Source organism: Anabrus simplex, chromosome 1 (genome assembly GCF_040414725.1).
Source record: "Anabrus simplex isolate iqAnaSimp1 chromosome 1, ASM4041472v1, whole genome shotgun sequence".
In the NCBI taxonomy this organism is placed as follows: domain Eukaryota; kingdom Metazoa; phylum Arthropoda; class Insecta; order Orthoptera; family Tettigoniidae; genus Anabrus; species Anabrus simplex.
Genome location: NC_090265.1, coordinates 915,427,271 through 915,451,833, shown reverse-complemented (window position 1 = coordinate 915,451,833; position 24,563 = coordinate 915,427,271). Strand labels below are relative to the sequence as shown.

Below are 24,563 nucleotides of genomic sequence, written 5' to 3'. Positions count from 1 at the left end.
TACCGACATGCTTCATAAAACCAATGTACTATGCTCACCTGAAATCGGCAGGAATTTTACTACTAGTGTTCCAGTTTTGTGCGCCAGTCGGTTCAGGATACCTTAGCGCATGGCAATCAGAATAAAGAAGCTACATTATTCGGGCATGATGATCAGATGATGCTCAGTAATTCGCTGCCAAAGTACAGTAGTGTGCATTGAGTGACTCAACACATGTAGGGGAGGTGAGTGGTCAATCGGTCAATCGGGGCATCGGGAAAAATAAATTTAAAATTTTCGCGCAATTGTGATTACATCCCTCCATATAGGGTTGGCGTTAAGAAGGGCATCCAGCGGTTAAAGAGTACCAAATCCACATATGCCACACACTCCACACCCGCGGTCCCACAGATGTGGGAAAAACGGTAGAAGAAAAGAATACATTACATTGAGCGAGTGACACGTCAGGATACTACGGTAGCGCACCGCCCAACGTTATCAAGCAAGGCAGCTTGGCCGGGTACACGCTGCATAGGCTGACACAGAAGTTGCTCATGATTGAACTTACATTTCTTTGTCGATTTTCCGGTGAGCTTTCACTAGGATGAAGTAAAAATCGCCACAGATCGATTTTTGTTTCAGAGCACACTGTCCTCTAATTAAATTTCCGTAACTTATTTTCAGACACCCTGTATAACATGCAACGCACTCTGTGATTTAAAATAAGGGAATTTCTGTACCTATACAGATCGCCGTGGGTTTCTGAATGGCAGCGTAGTGTTCTTCGGTTCAGAGAATCCCGGGTTCGATTCCCGGCCGGATCACGGATTTTAATTTCGGTTGATTAATTCTTCTGGTTTGGGGACTGGGTGTTTGTGTTTGTCACAACATTTTCCTCTTCATATTCACTATCAACCACCATGTATGGGAGGTGAGTGGACAATCGGGGCATCGGTAAAAATAAATTTACAGTTTTCGCGCAATTATGATTACATGCTTCTACATTGGGTTGGCGTCAGTAAGGGCATCCGGCAGTAAAAGAGGACCGAATCGACATATGGGACACACTTCACACTCGCGATCCCACAGATGCGGGAAAAACGGTGAAAAAAGAAGAAGAATTCACTACGTTAAGACGCAGAAAACGCTCAATAGTGAATGCGTCCCTCCACAGAGGGTTGGCGTCAGCAAGGTACCCAGCCGTGAAACTAGTCAAAATCTCCATCAAGTGCTGATCCCAATAAATTGGAAAAAAAGATCAGGTGGAAGAAGATTGAAGTTCTGTATCAATGCATATATCTGAAGATAGACGTGTCACATGAATTTTACAACACTTCTCACACTTTCATCATGAGTAATCGCTTGCTGTTGCTTGTCCCTTCATTCAGTCATGTGGTAGTCGTGGAGGATTGACAATGCGGATAAAAATAGGTCATGTAAAAAAAAGTGTAACCGAGCTCGATAGCTGCAGTCGCTTAAGTGCGGCCAGTATCCAGTATTCGGGAGATAGTGGGTTCGAACCCCACTGTCGGCAGCCCTGAAGATGGTTTTCCGTGGTTTCCCATTTTCACACCAGGCAAATGCTGGGGCTGTACCTTAATTAAGGCCACGGCCGCTTCCTTCCCACTCTTAGCCCATTCCTGTCTCATCGTCGCCATAAACCTACTGTGTCGGTGCGACGTAAAGCCAATAGCAAAAAAAAAAGTGTAAAGGGAACAGGGGACACGTTTGATTACCGCACTTGGTGGCAAAACTCCTGAGCGGGGTGGGGGTGGAAATAGTGATTATTGTTGTAAGAGGCAGAACATCTGGGCACCCATCCTCTCTTAATACTACCGAGCAAGTTGACCAAGCAGTTTGCGACACGTAGCTGTGAGCTTCCATTCCAGATAGAGCCGCGTATACCAAAAAGTGTTAAAATCAACGAAGCGTGGACAAAAGTTCTCCGAATCGGCGAATGGGCCAATTTAGAGAGCGGTGCTGAATTGGACACTTCGGATGCGTGATGCTGCAAGGGAATGAAAACTTTAATGTATTATTCTTTAAGTGAACTTGTATAGTCACAAATATTCTGAAGAGATGCTGCTTTAATTCCAAACCTTTCTGAGCCCAATAGATGTTCCTTCAAACGAACCATTTCAAAAATCGCTACTCCATAATAATACAAATATAACAATACGAAGTAAATTCTCCACACCATCAAGTAAGTAAACTAATAGCAGCAATATTGTAAGACAAATCATGGAAAGTTGAGGAGGAAGTATCCTGTATTGCAACAAACAGCTCGACTAGACTAGACTATTCAAAGGTCACCAAAATGGATTCGTTATACACCCAATAATTAGATTTGAAACAGTAAGAAATCGGCCAGAAGAAGTAAATGAAAATAACATATATGAGCCAATATATTTCTAGGAAAAATATCACCTGAAACATCTAGAAGTAATAGAAATTCTAATCAGGTCTCGCGGTGTTCATCCGAAATTATTTGAATCGTTTCGGTAGAAATTTGGATTACCACAATCTTTACGAGACGAGTTTGTCACAGTGCTGCTAAAGAAATTGTGCCAAATTTAAATCCATCACATACATAAAAGAAAATTTGTACATTGTAAAAATATACAGTTCTTTTTGAGAGAATACAGAGTCCGATGGGCTCCCTTCAACGGGTGACAGTTTCCAAATAAATAAATTCCCACATACGTTACTATAACAAAATTCATCATTTAGTATGCGATACATTCTTTTTCTAGATACCCGAACACATCAGCTAGAGATGACTACTCCCACAATACGTAAAGAACTTCAGCGAGCGGATCTGCTGGTCACACTGCTCGACATTCGCATCTGTTTCAATTACTTTTCACAGAGCTCTAGAAATACGACATGCTTTGGGTGTACGTATGAGATCTACGTCGCCGTGACCCGCTCTGTATTTATGTCCCCATAACTTCATGCCGTTAAGCTAGAATTTCTCTGTCTCTTGCTGTAATATAACTTCCTACATCTGGTACTCCATAACATGCAACACATTTATGTCCCATAATTTAACGAACGGCGATGGTTCTGCAATAATGCTTCTGACTTGGTTAAGTTGTCAAAACAATTCAGGAATAAGGTCTACATTACCTCTGTGAAGAAATAAAGTATCATAGCAATCTATATAAAAATTCTTAAAACGAATTTACAAGTATGTTGTCCACCTGTTCAATAGAAAGTTGTTACAATTTATTAAATGGTCTGTCTAAAACATTAAAGACATGTTTCGGCCTTACTTGAGGTCATCTTCACCTTGGGAGTACAAAGAAAAGATAGATATATAAAACAGTACTATATAACGAAACTAATAACATAAAAGACATTCTACAGTTATAATAAAAACTCAGTATTTAAAATGTCCATCGTTCTTCAGTCCAGTTGTAGTAAGATACTTGCTTATTTGAACAGAAATAAGTCCAGATTTGAACGAAAATTAGTTTAGCTGGAAGAGTTTCTTGAAAAATTAGGTGGTCTGTTTTTAATGAATCGTCAAATGTTTTCTGTCATTTCAATTGCGGAACAGAGTGAAAATTAGGGCTCCGTATTCCTTCTTGAAGAGTAAAATTGTTAACTAGGTACTAACTCTTTCCTCCAGCCCCGTGCGTATGTAGTTCAGGTCGGGTTGATGTTGACCTTCGCACTGATTACGTGTAAGCATTGCAATCTCCAAGAAAGAAGACTTCGCATCGCTGATGAGCAAAATAAAAATGGCACACACCCGTGTTGCGGAAAAATTCTCGACACTAGCGTAATGTCTTTTAGAAGAAACAGATTACAGAGTGTTCCCTTGTATTTCCAGATGCCGAATCGAATGAAACCATTTCGGGAATGCTACGACTAATTTATTGCATTCAAGATATATATAACAAAGCGTTAATTTTAATTGTGTGAACCTATGATGCATACAACGGATGACTCTAGTCGGGTATGTAGAATAAGTAAAGGAAAAAAGTAAAGGAAAAATACAGAAATCAATGCCAAACACACTTTTTTCTAAATATAAGTACAGTAGCCGTATGTTTACAAACACTATTCATCTGATAAAAGAAAATGGTGTAAATGAATGTTTATTATTTTAACACAGTTCTGGAGAATGAAATAGTCTTCGTCTATTTACAAAGTGAAATGATAAATTTCGCTTTTCGAGTGGGGAAAAAGAATGTTCATTTTATTAGCAAAGCTTTCAAAAATATGTCATAATTGCAGGGAATTTCCTCCTGGTCTATGTAGCACCACTCACACAAGGTTTTTCCACAGAGTTGAAACGGTGCTGTGGCTACATTTTATGGCACATTGTAATGAAAATTGCAGGGAAAGTAGTTTATTATAGCGATTTGACAAAAATGTTTTAAATACATCTGAGATAAGCGGAGCACTTTTAATAAGCCTAGTCGTGTGTGCAATTTCACGAATACCGGGCGAGTTGGCCGTGCGGTTAGGGGCGTGCAGCTGTGAGCTTGCAACCGGGAGATAGTGGATTCGGACCCCACTGTCGGCAGCTCTGAAAATTGTTTTCCGTGGTTCTCCATTTTCACACCAGACGTTAATTAAGGGCATGACCACTTCCTTATCACTCCCAGGTCTTTCCTGCCCCATCGTCGCCATAAGATCTATCTGTGTAGTTATGACTTAAAACAAATTGAAAAATAAATAAATAAATCTATATCTATACTTCTACACTAATATTATAAAGAGGAAAAATTTGTTTGTTTGTAACGAATAGACTCAAAAACTACTGAACCGATTTTAAAAATTACTTCACGTATAGAAAGCTACATTGCCAGTGAGTAACATGGGCTGTATTTTATTTTCGAAACAATTCGAGGTGGGGGTACGGGGGGGGGGAGATATAAAAGTAATAGGCTAATATAGGCAAAATATAGAATTCGTCGTATAAGGACGAGACGAAGCTCAATTTAATCCTCTTGACGCCAAAACTCGGTAAGTCCTACGGTCCCGGAAACCGTGTTTTAAGGCCCTAAAACCAACCGTTACGGAGATATTGGCACCACACTACCCCTGCTCTAGGAATCGGATAAAGTAATGAACTGCCGTAACCATGGCAACGTCAGCTCCAGGATTCTAGAGCAGCGAAATTATCTACAATCACAAAAACCTAACATGTTACAGACATGAAAATTGATATTTGGAATCCCCTTTAAAAATAAAAGAACATAAATATTCGTTTTCAGAAAATCCACTTAAGGGGAAGGGTGTGTGAAAAGAAGTGAGAAAGGAGTTGAATTATTTATATGAGGATATATATATATCTCTCAAAAAATGAAGATGTTACAGACTTTAAAATTGGTACTTGGAATCTCCTTTAAAAATGAACACTCTTTTTTGAAAATCCACTTAAGGGGATGAAAAGAATAAAAAAAGCGGATGAATTTTTAAAATTAGTATCTTCTTCTTCTATCGCTTTACACACACCTGTGGGGTTACGGGTGCGAACTGTGTCGCACATGTGGATTTGACCCTGTTTTACGGCTGTATGCCCTTCCTGACGACAACCGTATGTGTAGGGATATAATCTATACTTCTATACTAATATTATAAAGAGGAAAATGTGTATATTTGTTTGTAACGGATAGACTCAAAAACTACTGATCCGATTTTAAAAATTACTTCACCTATAGAAAGCTATATTGCCAGTGAGTAACATGAGCTGTATTTTATTTTCAAAACAATTCGAGGGGGGGCGACGGGGGGAGATATAAAAATATTAAAATAATAGACTAATATAGGCGAAATAGAATTTGTCGTACAAGGACGAGACAAAGCTCATTTTAAGCCCCTTGACGCAAAGAACAAAACTCGGTAAACCATTCGGGCCCGAAAACCATGTTTTAAGGCCATAAAACCAACCGTTATGAAGATATTGGAACCACACTACCCTTGCTCTAAGAATCGGATAAAGAAACGAACGGCCGTAACCATGGCAACTTCAGCTCCAGGATTCTACAGCAGCTAGATTATGCATTACGTTTGGGCATAGCTGCCAACCAAAATTGATACATATATGACTTAATATCAGGAAAAAATAAACTGTTGTGTAAGACGCTCATAGCACTCCTTTGGGCGGGGATGGAAAGGGAGTGAAGTATAAAAATAATAGCCCCGGGAACTCCGTAGTACAGCGACCAGCGGTTGCCGACGGGCCTTCGTTTTTACGTACTGGCTTAGGTTTCAGCATTTTGCGGAGTCTGTTACCTATAGTTTAAACTATTTTCTATCAAATCATAGAGTAGTAGGATCACTGATGTTATTAGTGCCGATATTTTGGTCCACTTTTACGATCATTGTAACCATGAAACAACCTATAGGCCTATAGGCTACTGTACACAATTGTCAATTGCCCATGACTTGAAAACATTTCTCAACATTTATACTCAGATTCATTATATGATGTGCGACATGAGTGACAAGCCCAGAGAGTTATAATTCTCGATAATTATAGTAGTTTCTTTTATGCATCGCGTATTTCCTTGATCAATTGTAATAGTTACGAAATGTCGGATCAAACAAATACATTCAATAATATTTATATTTGTGGCACTATCTGGCGGAAGTATACTCACACTAAGCTTTGTGAAGAGAGCAGGTATATCTAGGTGGGAATGAAGGAAAAACATGGTAGCAAAAGATCTTAGAGGTCGACGCTCATTAGGAACTAATATTTAGAGGCCCCCATGAAGAAAAGAAGAAGATACACTATAATTCCAAACATGACAAATAATTTCCACGTACTTAAATAAATACACCAGTGATATAAATATCTAATGAAGTCAGTCACACCGATAGTATGAATAACTAAAGCCAGTTTCTGATAACCCGTACGAAGAACGGGTACTTCTGCTAGTAAATAAATAAATAAATCACGAAAGAGTTAATATTTTGCTCAAATTATCCCTCTAAGATATTTTTTATTTGCCAACCGTTTGGCACATGCTTCAGTGTATTCGCGTCTGTCATATTATATGTTGGATAGTCAGCCCTCGAGGCTGGTTTCATCCTCAACAGCTCCGGCATCAACTGGCATAGAGGCATTCCACGAAGATGAGGAGTTAGATAGTTACCCGTTGTTTCCTCACCGAGCCAGAAGTTGCTATTACATATCGGTCTGCCAAGTCCACTGAAATGCTCACATAAACATACCCTATAAGTGACATTTTCACAGGGACTGGCTACACAAGGAATGGCACCATTAGCATCGCTCATACCTCAGTCACTTGCATATCACCATAAACAGTTGTATTATTTATTTATTTATTTATTTATTTATTTATTTATTTATTTATTTATTTATTTATTTATTTTTCTTTGCGTTTAGGCCATCTGTGGACCACGGTGCTTGTGTTCTAGCTGTGTTTTTGTCGTCGTCTGCCCCTTTTAGCGTACTGGATTGTGTTCTTAATGGCCTCTTGAGCCTTCCTGTTGGCCCAGTATTCCTTCATTTTATTGCTGAATTCTTTCCTGCGCTCCTCTGACCAATTCCCGGCTCCTTTGTGGCTAGCTGATGTAAGGGATGTTAGGAAAGGTTTAGTTTTGACCATTAAACGGTATGCATTCCTGTCAGTAATGGCGGCTTGATTAATATTAAGCTCTGCAAGATCTTTGTCCACTTGTTTGATCCAAGGGAATCCAGTAGCTTTATCTTTGTTAGCAACCTTGAAGATCTTATGGGATAATCTATTAGGATCCATTCTGTATAGGTGTCCATAGAAAGTCAGACGTTTTCTCCTGATGGCATCTATGAGGTTTTCTTGATGCTGGTAGAGCTCATTGTTGGGTTTGTACCATCGGCTTCTATCTGGTAGGATCCTTGGCCCTATTATTCTTCTCAGGAATTTCCGTTCTTGCACTTCCAGGGCTCTCAGTGGGGTCTTTTTAATTAGGGATAGGCATTCTGCTGCGTAGAGGACTGATGGTCACTACTGCATTATAGTGTCTCAGTTTTACATTCTTTGATAAATGCTTTGAGACATACAGTTTTCTGCAGGCATGGTAGGCCTTGTCTAATTTGATTTTCCTTTGTTCAAGAGCCATCGTTTCACTTAGGTCCTCCGATATCCACTCTCCGAGGTACTTCACATTTTTAGCTCTCTTGATGTGTTTTGTATCACTGACTCCCATTGTTGTAGGGGCATCTTTGATGTTGGTCATTTATTTATTTATTTATTTATTTATTTATTTATTTATTTATTTATTTATTTATTTATTTATTTATTTATTTATTTATTTATTTATTTATTTATTTATTTATTTATTTATTTATTAGTGCCTCTTTCAGTGGTGAAGTTAGGGCTCTTACACTTAACCACATACTAAATAAAATGCTAAGATACTTAAAATAGTTAAAACTACATGCATTAATAGAATTAAAAATAAATTTAAATACATTAGGGTAGGTGAATGTTTTGAATACGGTAAAACTACTTTAAATTTCAATAAACCGCAATAAACTCTACGTGATTCACCTTCGCCACGTTTTAAATAGAATGTACCCCTTATGCACAACGTTTAATTGCAAAATCATTATCACTGCTGGAGTCTAAGCTTCACTTACCGTGGGAAGAATGTAGAGAAACGGCCAAATTGTCACTGTCATATTTTTCGACATTTTCGGACTTGAGTCCCCTGCATGCTGTACCAACTAACCTAGGTTTACCATAGTCTGAAACCCCAAAATGAAAACGCCCTCAATGGGATTGATCAATACCTTCTTAGGACTGCCGAATCCCGAATTAAACTTTAATAGTTCAATTTTATAACAAAAATATAAAAAATATTGCACACGTCACACATAGGCCTACCTACACTTTGAATCGTTTTAACAGTTCCTTTTGTTGACACAAATATTTAAAATAGCTTTAGCAATTCACATGTCTAAAATGAAATTCTATCATTGCAATCCGTTTTACAGGATATCCCCTTTGTCCACTGTGCCTGTATTAAGGAGAGCAACCTCTCAACACAAGCGTTATTGGAGGGCACTGCGAGGAAGAACTGTACATTTTTAAGCAATTCACTAAACTGTTTTTCACTATTACAATGTACTTGCTCCATTTCTTCTAGCTTGGTTCATATTTCCCTAAGCCAGTTAAAAAGATCGATACATCGAGTGTAAGCAAAGTAAATCGATATTGTCGATTTTACTAGCATAACAGATGTAATTCAATAATCGATATAAAAGTATATACAGTAACTTTTTACGATACGAGATGAAATAAAATCAAAAGATCTTACTTCCCAAACAACAAGCAAGCAACAATAAACAAAAATTAAAATTTGGACATTAGCAGAAATCGTCAAAATGTACACGGACGCTCCATTAAACGTCAAAAATTACTGAAAGATCTATATCGCTCAATGCCAAGATTAAACCATTCTGCATGGTGATCCGACGACAGGCCTTAGCCTATATGCGGCTAAATGCTGGGCAGTAAAGGTCGGATAATGAAATTAGAAATCAAACAACGCAAAATCCTGTGGAAAGTCTTTGATGCTGTGAATGGAACCGAAGAGTTCAAGAGAGCACAAAGTCATTAATTACACACGCACGTGGAAAACATCTCAGACGTATTTGAAATGAGGAGGATTGCATTTTATGGTCACCTGACCCGACTGTGCACAGGGAGATTAACCAACTGGATCCTACCTATTTTCTAGATCAGGAAACCAAGAGCTCCTGGTTCACCGGGGAAAGAGGAACCTATAAAAAAGGAGAATTCCACACGAAGATACTCAAAGTGGAACCCTCGTAAGAAGAAACTAATGACAAGAGAGGCGTGGACTCAGGAGAGAAAATAAGAACGCTGAACAAGCATGTGGGAGTACTGGAAAAAAATTAAAGAACACGGAGGAAACCTAAAATGACGTAGAACTTAGTTGACAAAATTATTATTATTATTATTATTATTATTATTATTATTATTATTATTATTATTATTATTATTATTAGTATAGCGTTTCCGTGGCTCACAGAGGAATAGAGAGCGCCTGGGTTGAATTGGCAGACAAGCAATATTCAAAGTATAAGTTAAAGTAGCAAAATTCCAGAAATTTTATTTATTTCTTCTCTAATACACTGTTATCATCACAGCAAGTTTACAATTCTTAGAAGAGCCAGATTGCTCGATAAACCCTTACATCTTTGAGACAATACTAGAGCTCGTCAGCTCTAGAGAACAAAATAAAAAATAAAAAGCTCTGACACCGGTAGACATGAGCCTATTGGCTCCTAACAGGTACAATTATCAAAAGATTTACATGAAGATGACCATGATAAAGTCGAGTTGATTCATTCTCAATTCAAAATAGACGCCACCCTTAATATTTGAGAAAGAGACCATGTCTCCATTATTACACTTCTGAACACGGTCACAACCCATTTCACAAAACAAGATCAGTCCCATAATGGGATACAGTCTTTCAATTTACGTTAGTGATAACAAATTCACCTATTAGATTGAAGAACACGGATCTAGCTTACTTACTAAAGCTACCTTTCAAGAAATATACAGAGGTCAAGGGCCTGTACTTCTTCACCACAGCAAAACTAATTTATGAAAGGAAATATTTACAATAGGCCGATAACTAATTAGAAAGGAGGTAGGCATTAAGGACTCCAAAATGAAAAGATACGAACCCTAAATGGGCTGACGGCCCGAAGAAGCAGAGGCTAATCCCATACTACGGAATGACTAAGTGGGAGAAACATTTAAAACTGTAAAACGTAAGTTCAATTTTAGAGTTACAAAAACATAGTCACCCAACTTAATTTGAATGAGAGAATTACGAGGGTAACCAATCTTTCTCCCTTACATTCAACCAATTTCCCATAAGAGAAATAATTATCAAAGTCCGGAGACAACCCTACATTACGATGAGGAAAGAAAGCCCTAACGGTTACATTTTAAATTAAAGCTGCGAAACAGATCAAGGAAATATTCCAGCTGTCAGAGAAGGAAAGGAAATCTGTAAAGAAGGATGAAGAATACCTGATACCCCTCAAAATAATAGCTTCATAAAAAAATATGTTCGAAAATCGAGCCAATCAATAAGAATCGTAGAATTTTAGAGCGAAAATGTAGGAGGAAAACATAGCTAGTTTATCCCGTGAGACTGATAACAGTTAGACGTGAATTGCAGTGCTCATCACTTCAATTAAATTATAATAATTTTTGAGGTAAAATTTGTGACAAGATATAGTCAAAGTAATTAATTAGGAACAAGTGCATCATATCACATGTCGATGTCAACTCCACCAACGGTCATCGACAAAGTACACCCGGGAGTATATCACAGTCAGGAAACGTAATCACATCCAAGCCATTGAAATATTTTAAATGTGTACGATCAGAAATCAAGGTGGACTTGCTCAGTAACAATGCATTAATTGTATGCATAAAGGAGCTATGGAAGTTATGTGATTAGACCAGTGTCTTAGAAAGTAGAACTCTCGCAGATCACGCATTTCATGCGCAGCAAAGAGTTCCAGCGGGAAAGTAGGGAGACTCTAAGGTGACTACAAAAGATACAGCAAAGAACACAGGGGATCTCAGTTGACCAATATCACCTGTGTCAGTCAATCGAGCCTTAGTGCAGTCGCGCACAATTTCTTTGTATCATTGCAAGGAGAATGAAGATGGTTGAACGGTCTACCGCGTAGCGATAAGTGCCGAGTACGATACTGAGACATTAACCGTGGAGTAAGTGGAACTCATAAACATTTGTAAATATTTTCAGTGCCATACATAAATGATTTAGGATAATGGCGTACTATTTATTCTATAGACAATGATAGTGTATGGAGATATGAATCTGAACTAATAAAGGGGAATTTATAAAAGTACGTAAAGTTAGAGAAGACTGAAGATCGTGCATTTCCGTAGTATGCTGGAATGAGATTGTACGGCAAGAAAGGACTTGGTCACCTGCAACAAGGTGGGGTTGAATGACTAAGCAGGCAGTTAGGCAGTATTTAGCTGAATGTCAAGACCATATTCCAATAGCTCTTCAAGTCCAGTAAGACCTAGTAGGGATTTTGTTGGTCGCCGGACATTTGCGGTCACTGAGATAAACTTGTGCCCACTCACAGAAATTCCCCAGTTGTCACAGGACATTTGCGGTCACTGCAGCAGGGGGTGGGCCTCATCAGCTTAATCTCGGGGTATCCCCGCTAACCTGCCCAGCTCCTCTCGCTCCTTGCAGATAAATATTTTTCTCTCGCGGGCGTTATTTAGAGACTCACACCTTATACACAAACACCATTCTATACGGAAACGTCCTGGTGTGAGTACTGTATCTACTATTGTGTGCTGTAATGGAGTTGATGGTTACTAAGGAAATCGTTGTGCACTTTACAAATGTTATATGTACAGAAAGTATAGGGAGAGTCAACCTGGTATCATCACCTGGGTGTGTCTGAAGGAGAAGAACAAGTGTAAAGGACGCCTGAGGACAAGAGGCGAAGAAATACTTCATACCGCCGTTCATCAGTGTGGACCACCTGAAAAAGCGGCCTTCACAGTGAAAAAGCAGGTTCAAGAGGCAAAGAAGAGAGCAAGAGAAGAGGAGACTCCAGTATCACAGATTTACGTGCAGGAGTTGCGTGATCTGCGTAACAGGGGCTACGACTTTGTCACTGATATGCCAGCTCAAGAAACTTTAAAAAGAACAATGCGTCGGCAAGGAAATCATGCACGCGGACTTCAAGCAGAGCCAAAAACAAGTGCTCAGATAATTCTTAATGAAGAGGCGTTCAGGATGAATAATGGCAGTCCGTTTCTCTTAGCTGACGACGGTATGGGAGAATTATAATTTTTAGTGCCGAAAAAGGTAGAGAAAGTCTGAGGCATTGTGCGCATTTTTTTATGGATGGCACGTTCAAGAGTTGCAGTAAACAGTTCGCTCAGATATACACCATTCACGCAGACCTTGGAGGCCGGAGTGATGAAAGCAACATTTATCCAGTCGTCTTTGCGTTCCTGCCTAACAAAAAGAAAGAAACTTATATTCGTTTCTTTCTCCTTATCTTGGAAGCGGTTCCCCAATGGAATCCTCAGAAAATCACTATTGACTTCGAAGCAGCTACGATATCAGCCCTACGAGAAGTATTTCCGTCAGCAGAGTTAAATGGCTGTTTCTTTCACATGAAGCAATGTCTGTGGAAAAAAAGTACAGGAATTTGGCCTGACGAGCGACTACAAGGAGAACGAAGATATACGTCTCCACATCCGAATGTGCGCTGCTCTGGCATTTTTAAAGCCAGATGACGTCAGTGAGGGATGGCTGGTGATACATCCTCAGGCTCCTTCTACAGAAAAACTTACTCGCTTCTTCGACTATTTTGTAGACGTATGGCTTGAAAACAGCGAGATACCAATCACTATGTGGAGCTGTTACAAAAAGCGACATCGTACAACAAATGCTGTAGAGGGATGGCATCACAAGATCAACTCTTTAGTTGGAAATCCACATCCTCGAATCGACGAATTGGTTTGTTTAAAGAAGGAAGCAGAAGCGACGAACTGCATGTACCTGAAACTGGAGCTCAAAGTAAGAGGAGGAAGACGAAATATGTGAAGAAAGATGACAGGATTGAAAGAACCCTTAAGAAATATGAAGAAACCAGCAATATCAGGTCCTGCTTAAAGGCAATTTCTTACATAGAAAAACTAGCGTAATCTTCTTGCTGCTTCAGGTATTCCTAATGTAAATAGTTATGTACAAAGGAACAAAATTATAACGACGTTCACCTAAAGCCGACAAAAATAATTGACGAAGCTTAGTTTCAGCTGATTTTAAACACGCCAAAATGATGTTAATACAATCATTATGCCAGTCCAAAGCCTGAATAAAGTGTGATGGGAATCAGCATTTTAAAACATATAATTTACTGTCAACCAAATTATTGTATGTACTCGAGTTTGGAGGTTGTGACCCCTTGTGGGTGGGGGACGCAGACGTAGAATACATCCACGGTATCCCCTGCCTGTAAAAAGAGGCGACTAAATGGGACCCCGGCGGCTCACAACTCGGGAGCGTGGGTTGGCAGGATCGAACCTGCCAAGTTGGGGCCAGAAGGCCAGCGCCTCAACCGTGTGAGCCACTGAGTCCGGCATTTCTAATTCTTTCCCATCCCATTTTCTCCGAAAAATATGTTAGCGTGGCGTTAGAGTACCAGAAATAAATATATAAATAAATTAATAATTTAATTAAATTAACGATGAATTAACTTTTGTTTTTCTAAAAATGAAGGACTGGTGCGGAATAAAACAGTGTCTTTTACCTAGGCCTACCTTTAATTATTCCCCGATGAATAAATAGGAAACTTATTTTTTTGAATTAGCCTCTGATGTTTGTATATAAAAATTCACTTTGTGGTGTATTAGAGTTTAAATATCAAATATACGATATTGTATATCTGCGTGACTTCGTGGTAGCCACGGGACCTTTTCGTGATGGTGGTGATTACTGTTTTTGTGAGAAAGTAGAACCTGCCACCATCCTCCCATAAAACTAACCAGAAAAAAAGTCGAGTAAGTCCGACTCTCTTTTAGGGAAAAAGAAGGGGAAGGCCACGAAGGACGTGAAAATGTAAGACTGCCTGGGCTTGGCAAATATCGTACCGTGGGGGTCGGAAGAGAACAAGACTTGACCAAGAGAAGCTGGTTAGGAAATAGAATAGAATATGTTTATCATCTACAGAATTGTATGTTACCTAAAACATGACATGACTTTTTCTTCTCCTTTAGACACACCCTTGCTGGGCTGAGTGGCTCAGACGGTTGAGGCGATGGCCTTCTGACCCCAACTTGGCAGGTTCGATCCTGGCTCAGTCCGGTGGTATTTGAAGGTGCTCAAATACGTCAGCCTCGTGTCGGCAGATTTACTGGCACGTAAAAGAACTCCTGTGGTACTAAATTCCGGCACCTCGGCGTCTCCGAAGACCGGAAAAGCAGTTAGAGGGACGTAAAGCAAATAACATTATTATTTATTAATAGACACACCCAGATGACGATTTCATGTTGACTTTCTCTATACTTTCGGCACGTATAACCATTTGCCTTATTAGTAACTGTCAACTCCATTACAGCACACAATAGTAGATACAGTACTTGCACCAGGAAATATCGGTATGGAATGGTGTTTGTGTCTGAAGGTATGAGTCTCTAAATAACGCCCGCGAGAGAAAAGTTTTTTTTTTTTTTTTTTTTTTTTTTTTTTTTTTTTTTTTTTTTTTTTGCTAGTTGCTTTACGTCGCACCGACACAGATAGATCTTATGGCGACGATGGGACAGGAAAGGGCTAGGAGTGGGAAGGAAGCGGCCGTGGCCTTAATTAAGGTACAGCCCCAGCATTTGCCTGGTGTGAAAATGGGAAACCACGGAAAACCATTTTCAGGGCTGCCGACAGTGGGGTTCGAACCTACTATCACCAGAATACTGGATACTGGCCGCATTTAAGCGACTGCAGCTATCGAGCTCGGTAAAGTATTTATCTGCAAGGAGCGGGAGAAGATGGGCAGGTTAGCGGGGATGAGATTAAGCTGATGAAGGCCACTCCCTGCTGCAGTGACCCCAAATGTCCTGTGACAACTGGGGAATTTATGTGAGTGGGCACAAGTTTATCCCAGTGACCGCAAATGTCCGGCGACAACTGGGGAATTTCTGTGAGTGGGCACAAGTTTATCTCAGTGACCGCAAATGTCCGTGATTTTGTGATGACCGCAAATGTCCGGACACCATTTTGTTTACCAACATTTGAGAGGAACGACACAGAACTGTAGAAAGGAAATACTTTCTCTAAATGCTGGGCAGCGGTTCAACGGAAGAAACAGTCTACTAGAATAAATTATAGTAGCCACTCTTATAGAGACAGAGTATTAGGCTAAACATTTATTACAGGAGTAAGTAGAATTAAGAAGTATAAGAAGAGAGAAGACCCGATTGATATTTTACGTGTGAGTTTAAGTGAATAAAAATAAAATTGATGAATAATATGGAGTTATAATAATAGTGGGAAAGAACTATTAAATAATTTATTAATTTTATTAATGTACTAAATTCATTGCGCTAGATATGATTTAATAATTAATGTAAGATAGAGATAAATAGACAGAATTGTCATAAAGAGGCAATTCGTTTACTGTGTGAAAGTTGAGTCTTTTAAACAGTTGAATTTTCGGTTGCTAATTTTCAGACTGTTTGGATGATAGGACAGTTGATGAAAAGTTGAATGGTCCAGGAAAACATTAGAAAATATGAGCACAATAGATAAGTTTAGTATCCCATAAATAATTGAGATAGGATTTCCCGTCAAGAGGGCTGAGAAAGTCAGGTCAATGTATCACTTGAAAGGAGATTAATCGTGAAAAACAGGGTTAAAGTATATCTGATGATAGTGAATACGTAGTTCAAGAAGTAATGCGTTACAAATCTATGACGGGATTGATAGATGTGTGATAGGCACACAGTATTAAGGAATAAACATCTATGTAGTGAGGTTAAGTGCTCAGCGACCTTGTTAAACTTGCCGCATGCAAATAGCAGTACAGTTAGGCTGATGTTATAATCCGTTGGCTAATTTGGCAATCCTTAGATGAATAATAACTAATATGTTAATTTGCAATTGGTTTATGTCTAATTGCGGTCATGAGAAGGAGTGAATAAATAGTAATGAGCGAGATCTAATGCTGTTATGTAAAAAGGAAATTAGTGCCGTATTCAACCGTGCGATAAGCTCAATTGTGTTATATGATGTGTGACTTGTGAACATTTATTGATGAGAATAGAAGACATTCTGATTATCCAATAATTAACTACACTGTCATGAAATATAATTTGGGACATGACCACTGGCGAGATAGTTGGAAAGGTACTGAATAAGTCACTGGCATGCCAGTCCACCAATACTAGCAATTATTATGGAGCACTGTTTTGTGCAATTTTACTACGCGATTTATGCAAATCAGAAAAGGTACGTAAACATCAGTTGTTGTAAATAGCAGGGTTATTCTAGTTTAGGGTGTTCTCTTTTCAAAGTTGTTTTTGGTTTCGGTTAATTTAATTGAGAACGCTAAAATTTTGACAGCGTTACATGTGTAGTTGTATATAAGTGAAATGGAGATTTAATTCATAATTTTACTAGTGATAGTAGGCTTAAGGACAGCACTTTGGAGCTTATAATGAAATCAACATTTCCACATTTTCACTATAATAAAGAAGATAACACAATCTTTGTAAAATTCCTGAACGAACCAACCTAGGACTCTGTGGTGTAGATAAAATTATATGTATACTTGGTTTGACCAAGGTTACTAGAAAGTGTTAAATGGTGAGGCAATAATAATTAGTATCTAACAGAAGAGGGTTAGATATGGTCAACACCGTCAAGTTTATATTTTGTAAAATTTTGGTCTGTCCAGGTGATTAGAATTCAGCCAAGGAAGGTGATTGTTCCTTCAGTAAAATTATGTGTCGTCACAGCACCATATCATTTATAAGATAAGCATTCCCGGTTATTAGTCATGTTGGTAAAACTGATGTCTGATGGAGACAGTAAGCACTGTAAGGCAGTTGAGCCATGCTATTACATCAATCAGTCATAAATAACTAGAACCACGTATAATTAAAGCGTGTGTGTTCACGGAGAATAAATGTCGATCTTTTAAGCAGCATTCAGTGTGGAATGCTGGGTGATCGATTTATGTCACTTGATTGTGTGAGGAATAATAAATTTTTACCAGGTTGATGAGTGTTAGAAAGGAGTGCTTGAGGCAGTATTGTTTGTGTGTTTCACAAATAGTATACCCAATTAAAGTCACGAACTATTTTCCTTACGAGAGATTTACTGGTATTTAAGTGTATAATTAACATCATTAGTTAGGTATTGGAATTTTGTCTTCGTTTGGAAACGAGCTATTTTTTGGAATCCTCATTTCACTTAAAATGAGCTTAGATTGGTGTTTGTTTTGTTTTAATTCCAGTTATTTGTTATTCTGTTTAATCGTTATAATCTTGCTCATTTCAACTTATTCAATTTCACTTTGATTTTGTTAATAAATTAATTAGTTAAACCCAGTCTGGTTTCCGTCATTTTAAAGTAGTTTCGCCCGTTGTCTATTTACCCTGTGTATCAAACGAGGAATATTGGCGCTTCACTCCCTGCGGTAAGTTTCACGTGTGCGGTGAGCATATTTTATTTCAGAGCCGAGGCAGAGTCTACGAACCAGTTTAACCTCCACATCATGCCCCCAGGGTACAATATATATAGATAAACTGAGCAAAGGTATCCCACGAAATTTCTAGGTTGCTGTGACATCTTAATGTTTAAAATAATTGAGATTTTTTTATCTCTTGAAGGTGGATGACCGACATGGCAAGCGACTTCAGGTTAAGCAGTAGTTACCCATATTAGTGTAGTAACTTCTTTGTTCATTTGTTTCAGATATCCGGCATACTTCTGCTGGCCCTCGGGACTTGGATTTTCATCGATCTCACTAAAGCACACCTCATTGCGCTCCTGACGCCACCAGACAGCTCCAAAGAACTCGTCTTCTACATAGCCTACGTGTTGCTCGTCCTGGGTAGTGTGATACTCATAGCAGGGATATTAGGCTGCTGTGGCGCCCTGCAAGAGAGTCGGTGTTTACTTATTACGGTGAGTACCAACCTGCGTAGCTTTAGTGTCTGTACGGGTGCCTGTAATTAATGAGGGATAGGATTGCCGAGTATCAGGCCTGTCAACGTCGCGGGGCCGCTACGAGAAAGTTGCGGCAAGCATGGTACTCGTGGCAAACGGCTGTACTTTGTCCTGAGCCAGTGTACTGTACGCCAGTGTTTTTCAACTATTTTTATTTTATTTTATGTATAAAGATACGGTACAACTAAACTTAAATTGATCATGCATCAGTAACAACGTACAGTCGATCAAAGAAAGGAATGGGCGCATGTAATTGTACTGTGTTTTACGTATTCGTTATTTTTTTTTTTGCTAGGAGCTTTACGTCGCACCGACACAGATAGGTCTTATGGCGACGATGGGATAGGGAAGGCCTAGGAGTTGGAAGGAAGCGACCGTGGCCTTAATTAAGGTACAGCCCCAGCATTTGCCTGGTGTGAAAATGGGAAACCACGGAAAACCATTTTCAGGGCTGCCGATAGTGGGATTCGAACCTACTATCTCCCGGATGCAAGCTCACAGCCGCGCGCCTCTAAACGCACGGCCAACTCGCCCGGTATTCGTTATTTTAACATACTCTCATGTTAATTATTATCAAAATTTTTATGATTTGTTTCCCATGCAGATACAAACCTTGTTAATACAGACAACGAACGTTATATCTAGGTAGGTTAGGTTCAGTTGTTTCAGAGAAAAGTGTACCTACGAGAAACTTATACAATGCCATGCTCTCATTTCTTTTTGAGCGACTGTACATTTATAAGTAAATATTTTACATTTCTCTTAACAAGGAATACTGTGACAGGTTTTCAGGTGCAATCTTCCTAGTTTTACGGCCAGATACCCTTCCCTACATGAATTCAGTGTGGAGGGATATACACTGCCTGACAAAAAAAGTTAAGCACCCAGAAGGAGTGGTCCAACATTTCGGTATACATGCATACCATTGATGTGTGAGTAAATTATTAGATTTGCAAGGGTCTGTAACGTGTAGAACGCCCACCAGAGCGCATTCGTGATGGCACCATCTTGTTGTTGATAAGTTGTTACCAGTCAACTGCTGAGAGTCAGACAGTTGAGCAAGTCGTACAGAGAGGACTACGTACAGTACGAAGTACCCGCGATGCCTCGCAGACGCGTTAGACAGCCAACTGACAGCATTTGACAGAGGCCGCACTGTGGGACTGCATGAGGCTGATTGGTCATATTGTGCAATTGCCAGGCTTGTGGGCCATTCAGATGTTACAGTGGCCCGATGTTGGACTCAGTGGGTACATGAGGGCACTCAATCACGTCGTGCAGGTTTGAGTAGATCCTGTCCATATTGTGGAAAGATACACGGGCGTAACCCCTGACATCATGGTGTGGGGAACCACAGGTTACCTCCAATAGTGCTTTGGCAGATTTTGACGGCACAGCGACACGTCACAGACATTATGCGTCCGCGCGTCCTACCCCTTATGGCACAGCACAGCACCCAACAAGATAATGCACGTTCACACACAGCACCGCGTGTCCATGGACTGCCTAGAGCATGTTGAGGTTCTCCCGTGGCCAGCAAGATCCCCGGATCTCTCCATCATTGAACACGTGTGGGATGATATTGGAAGGAGACACCGCCCCGGTACCAACCTGCGGAATTTGGAGAAACAGCTGCTACAATTGTGGACGAACTTGCCTCAGTAGAGGATCCAAAAGCTGTTTGACACCATTCCGAACCGTATAAGGACATACATTGCGGCCAGTGGGGGTACGATACCCTACTGATCTGGCGCCAACATTCCACCTGTAACTGCCAACGGCCTTGTCTTTTTCATCCCGTATTGTAATCAGTTCAATAAAGGCACATGGTCTTTCAGCATATGTAGTTTCATTCACTTTCAACCACTCCTTCTGGGTGCTTAACGTTTTTGTCAGGCAGTGTTTTTACTACAGCACGGTTCTGTCCGGGTTGTTAGTGTGTTGTGTTAATATGAAGAGTGTGCTAGGACAAGCACAAACAGCCAATCCCCGAGCTAGGGAAAGTAACCAGACGTGATTTAAATCCCCCAACCCAGTCAATAATCTAACCTGGGGACCCCTGAACCAAAGGCCTCGACGTTGACCGTTCAGCCTAGGTGCTGACAATTCGGCCAAGAAACCGTATAAAAACGATAATAAAGTAAACCTCGTTCTCTTTAACATGGCAAAAGAAACAAAATAATTAATACTGATCACTTTTGATTTATAACTTTAAAATTATCCGCCTCTGAGTTGTAGTGGTTAGTGTGATCAGCTGCCGCCCCCTGAGGTCCGGGTTCGATTCCCGGCTCTGCCACGAATTTGAAAAGTGGTACGAGGGCTGGAACGGGGTCCACTCATCCTCGGGAGGTCCACTGAGTAGAAGTGGGTTCGATTCCCACCTCAGCCATCCATGGTTTCCCACTTCTCCTCCAGGCGAATGCCGGGATGGTACCTCACTTAAGGCCACGGCCGCTTCCTTCCCTCTTCTTCGTCTATCCCTTCCAATCTTCCCATCTCTCCACAAGGCCCCTGTTCAGCATAGCAGGTGAGGCCACCTGGGCGAGGTACTGGTCATCCTCCTCAGTTGTATCTGACCCAGAGTCTGAAGCTCCAGGACACTGCCTTTGAGGCGGTGGAGGTGGGATCCCTCGCTGAGTCCGAGGGAAAATCCGACCCTGGAGGGTGAACAGAAAAAGAAGAAGAAGCCTAAAGAGCTTGAATGTTTTTAACATTAGCAATCAATGAAATTAAATTATGGCTTCCTTCTAGGAACGTTATTTCTGAACTGATCACTTTTTTATAACGTTAATAATAATAATAATAATAATAATAATATTTCTCAGACGCTTATATTCTTCTTTTTTCTTTTCCTACCGCTTTTTCAACCCTGTAACTTAATCATTTTTCTATACAGTATAGCGTCATATGTGATTAAACGTGGTTCCGGTTCCTGTACTTTACTCATGTCCCTTATATACACAAGAAAACAAAGTTTCAATGATACTGTGACTTCCCCTCTCGGAGAACAATCATCAAATGAGAAATGCAACCAAGCAAGCAAAGGGCGCCAATCTTTAAGTTGAGGACTTAAAGATAAAATTTATAATCAAGCTTGGACAGACTCTTATCACAGGGGTGAGGTGATAGTACACTAATCATTAAGCAGGAGAATTAGAAATCAAAAGGCTAATTAAGGCAAATTGATTAAAGTAAACTAGAAAAATACTATTTATTATATTTGATGAATGACGACGGTTTAACGAGAACTGAATTTAACATAGAAAATGAATTTAACAAAAAATTGAATGACTCTACTTCGCGAAAACTTGCAATATCTTTAACTCGCTTGCTCACCATGTCGTCTTGTTCTGCTGGTCCTTGGAAAGCTTCCCTCCTTGTAGCGGGAACATCACCGTCCGTCTTTGATATCTCTTCATCTGCAGCTCAGTACCATTCCTGCCTTGCCAATTGCACCCACCACTAATTGGAAGATGACTTCAAAACTAACACTCCCTATTATGCTTTATCCCATAGATTGGAGATAAGCCCTATGTCACAGTTATAAGAACCACCTTGGGTTATATGGAGAGGATACTCAATTAAGAATCCTTCCAACTTTACTGATAATGTTCTCTGAAGTTTCATTTCTATCTAGATTAAAACTATCTATTGACTTAGACTGGTTCAAACCGGTCTTGTAACCGTGCTGTACGTACTTCCTCATGAGAGTGGCTATACACACCTCATTCAGAATTTCTAAGTATTGAGACGCAGAATCAAGTAGAAAATAATGTACAAGTCGTAGAATAACTCGTAGAATAATGTAGAGAGACTCGCAGAAACGAATAAGACGTTGTAGAGAGAGCCTCCAGGAGCTCCAACACGTCCTTTTATAACCTTCTCTCGCGCTAATTACAGGCCGCTACCACGTGGTCCAATCAGATGACACTTCTCTCCCCACTCCAGAAATTAGAGTTGACGGGCCATATCCATGATATCAACTGTTCTTCTATTCGTCCTTTCACTCAGTATCCATGGCAACATGACGCTCCTTTGAAAATATAGGCGTTGATCAGTTCGAATAATTCTGGTCGAAATACGGTAGCTTACGTTAGGACGCGTGAACACGTGCTCGCTTTTCTCAGAACTTGATGTCTAAATTTGTCCTTCCTTCCTCCTCGGTGATGTGGCAAGATAACTGAAATCTACTGCAAGTTAATTTTAACCAACTGTCGCAAGAATCTAAGTGAATATTAGGATATTCAGCCCTCGTTTATAAGTCGTAGTTACAAAGTAATGAAATGATAGTGAGCAAATGATTAAACATGAATTATAATACAATTACATACCAAATAAATATCATGACGTTAAATTCCTGAATTAATTACACATAATAAAATTAACATAATTACACTGTAACGTCTGGAACGTTACATACGCCCCCATGAGTTCTTAACAAATATTACATGAGTTGAGAACTCACACACTTACTCCCACATTGACTTGAAATACCTCTATTACCTGCCCATAACGAGCGACAGTATTTTCATACACTTAATTATATCTCACTCTTTCCATATCTCTCTTAGACTGCTTCCCATTGCGACTGTCTGTTATTTCAGTTCATCTTGAGGTTTAGATGCTAAGTTCTGCCCATCATGAGCAACTTTTCACTTTTGTAAAAAAAAAACAAGATTATTCTAGAGAATATAACATAATATATACAATTCAGATTACAAACTCTGCCGAGTGTCTATCTGTCCTTTGACTCCCCATCTCTCCGACATTCTTTGCTAGATAGCAGTAACACGTTCTCTTCCAATATTTTACATTAAAAAATGGAAAACATATGATACAAACAATTTACACTTTTATCACTCTTTCGAATGTTTCAGCCTTATCTTGAAGCATGATGTAATACACTTCACACAAATACACACGTGATTTAAGCTCACGGTAAAACTATTGCAAGTTAGAAATGCACATACGGGAAAATTAATTATTTGCCGTCGTCAGCTTTAATTAGCCTTCTGTAACATCTCAGAAAACAAATATATAAAATTTCATGGCCTCACATACGGAAAACAGATGATCTATCGTTAATGAACGAGCGTAAATCTACCGCTACACACAAAACATCTCCCTTGTTTACAAACACAACTAGGAAATACCACCACAATTGAGACGTAAACACATACCGCTCGTAGTCTGACATAACAAGTAGCAACTTCCCCGAGTTACTGACCTATATCTCACAATCCGGTTCAGCCACCTCACACGACAGGTATCTCCTTAAACTACTAATGTTGTATGAACCATTCATTACGCTCTCGCCATCCGCTAACTTGTAAGCACAGGGTCCTAGTTTTCTATGTACTTTATACGGGCCTTGATATGAAAGAAAAAATTTCTTTGTCACCTTATCCTCACTATTTGACAACATGGGAACTCTCACCAAAACCATATCACCTACCTCAAAGTTATCCAGTACCTTACGTTTCTGTTGCCTTTTACGTTTATCTCCAGATTTAATCAGGTTCTCCCGTGCCAGTCGGACGAAAAATTCAGCATTACGAGGGGGTTCCTCAGGCAAACCTAATACTCTCACTAGTTCATTCTGAGGCTTACAACCAAAATGAACTTGTGACGGCGTCAATCTCGTGCTTTCATGTTGAACTGCATTGATCCATGTCTCTATGCGGGATAAATGAGCCACCCAGGCTGTATGCTTGTCGAACACTAAGCATCTAAACATGCGAGATAACTCTTTCATAACGCGCTCACACATATTACCCTGAGGGTATCTAATAGATGAATGAACCTGTGTAATACCTAGCTCTCTAATTATGGAC

The 24,563-nt window shown here is 39.6% G+C and overlaps 1 protein-coding gene across 1 annotated transcript in view; it reads left to right on the top strand.

Annotated features, from left to right (window-relative positions):
* The first annotated feature begins 899 nt into the window (after positions 1–899).
* Positions 900–24,563, top strand: part of LOC136857501 (tetraspanin-18B-like) — a 70,304-nt gene continuing 46,640 nt past the window's right edge. Inside the window, exons 1-2 of the mRNA XM_068225082.1 lie at positions 900–910; positions 18,450–18,687. Coding sequence (XP_068081183.1) covers positions 900–910; positions 18,450–18,687 — 249 coding nt within the window. The remainder of the gene's footprint in view (positions 911–18,449; positions 18,688–24,563) is intronic.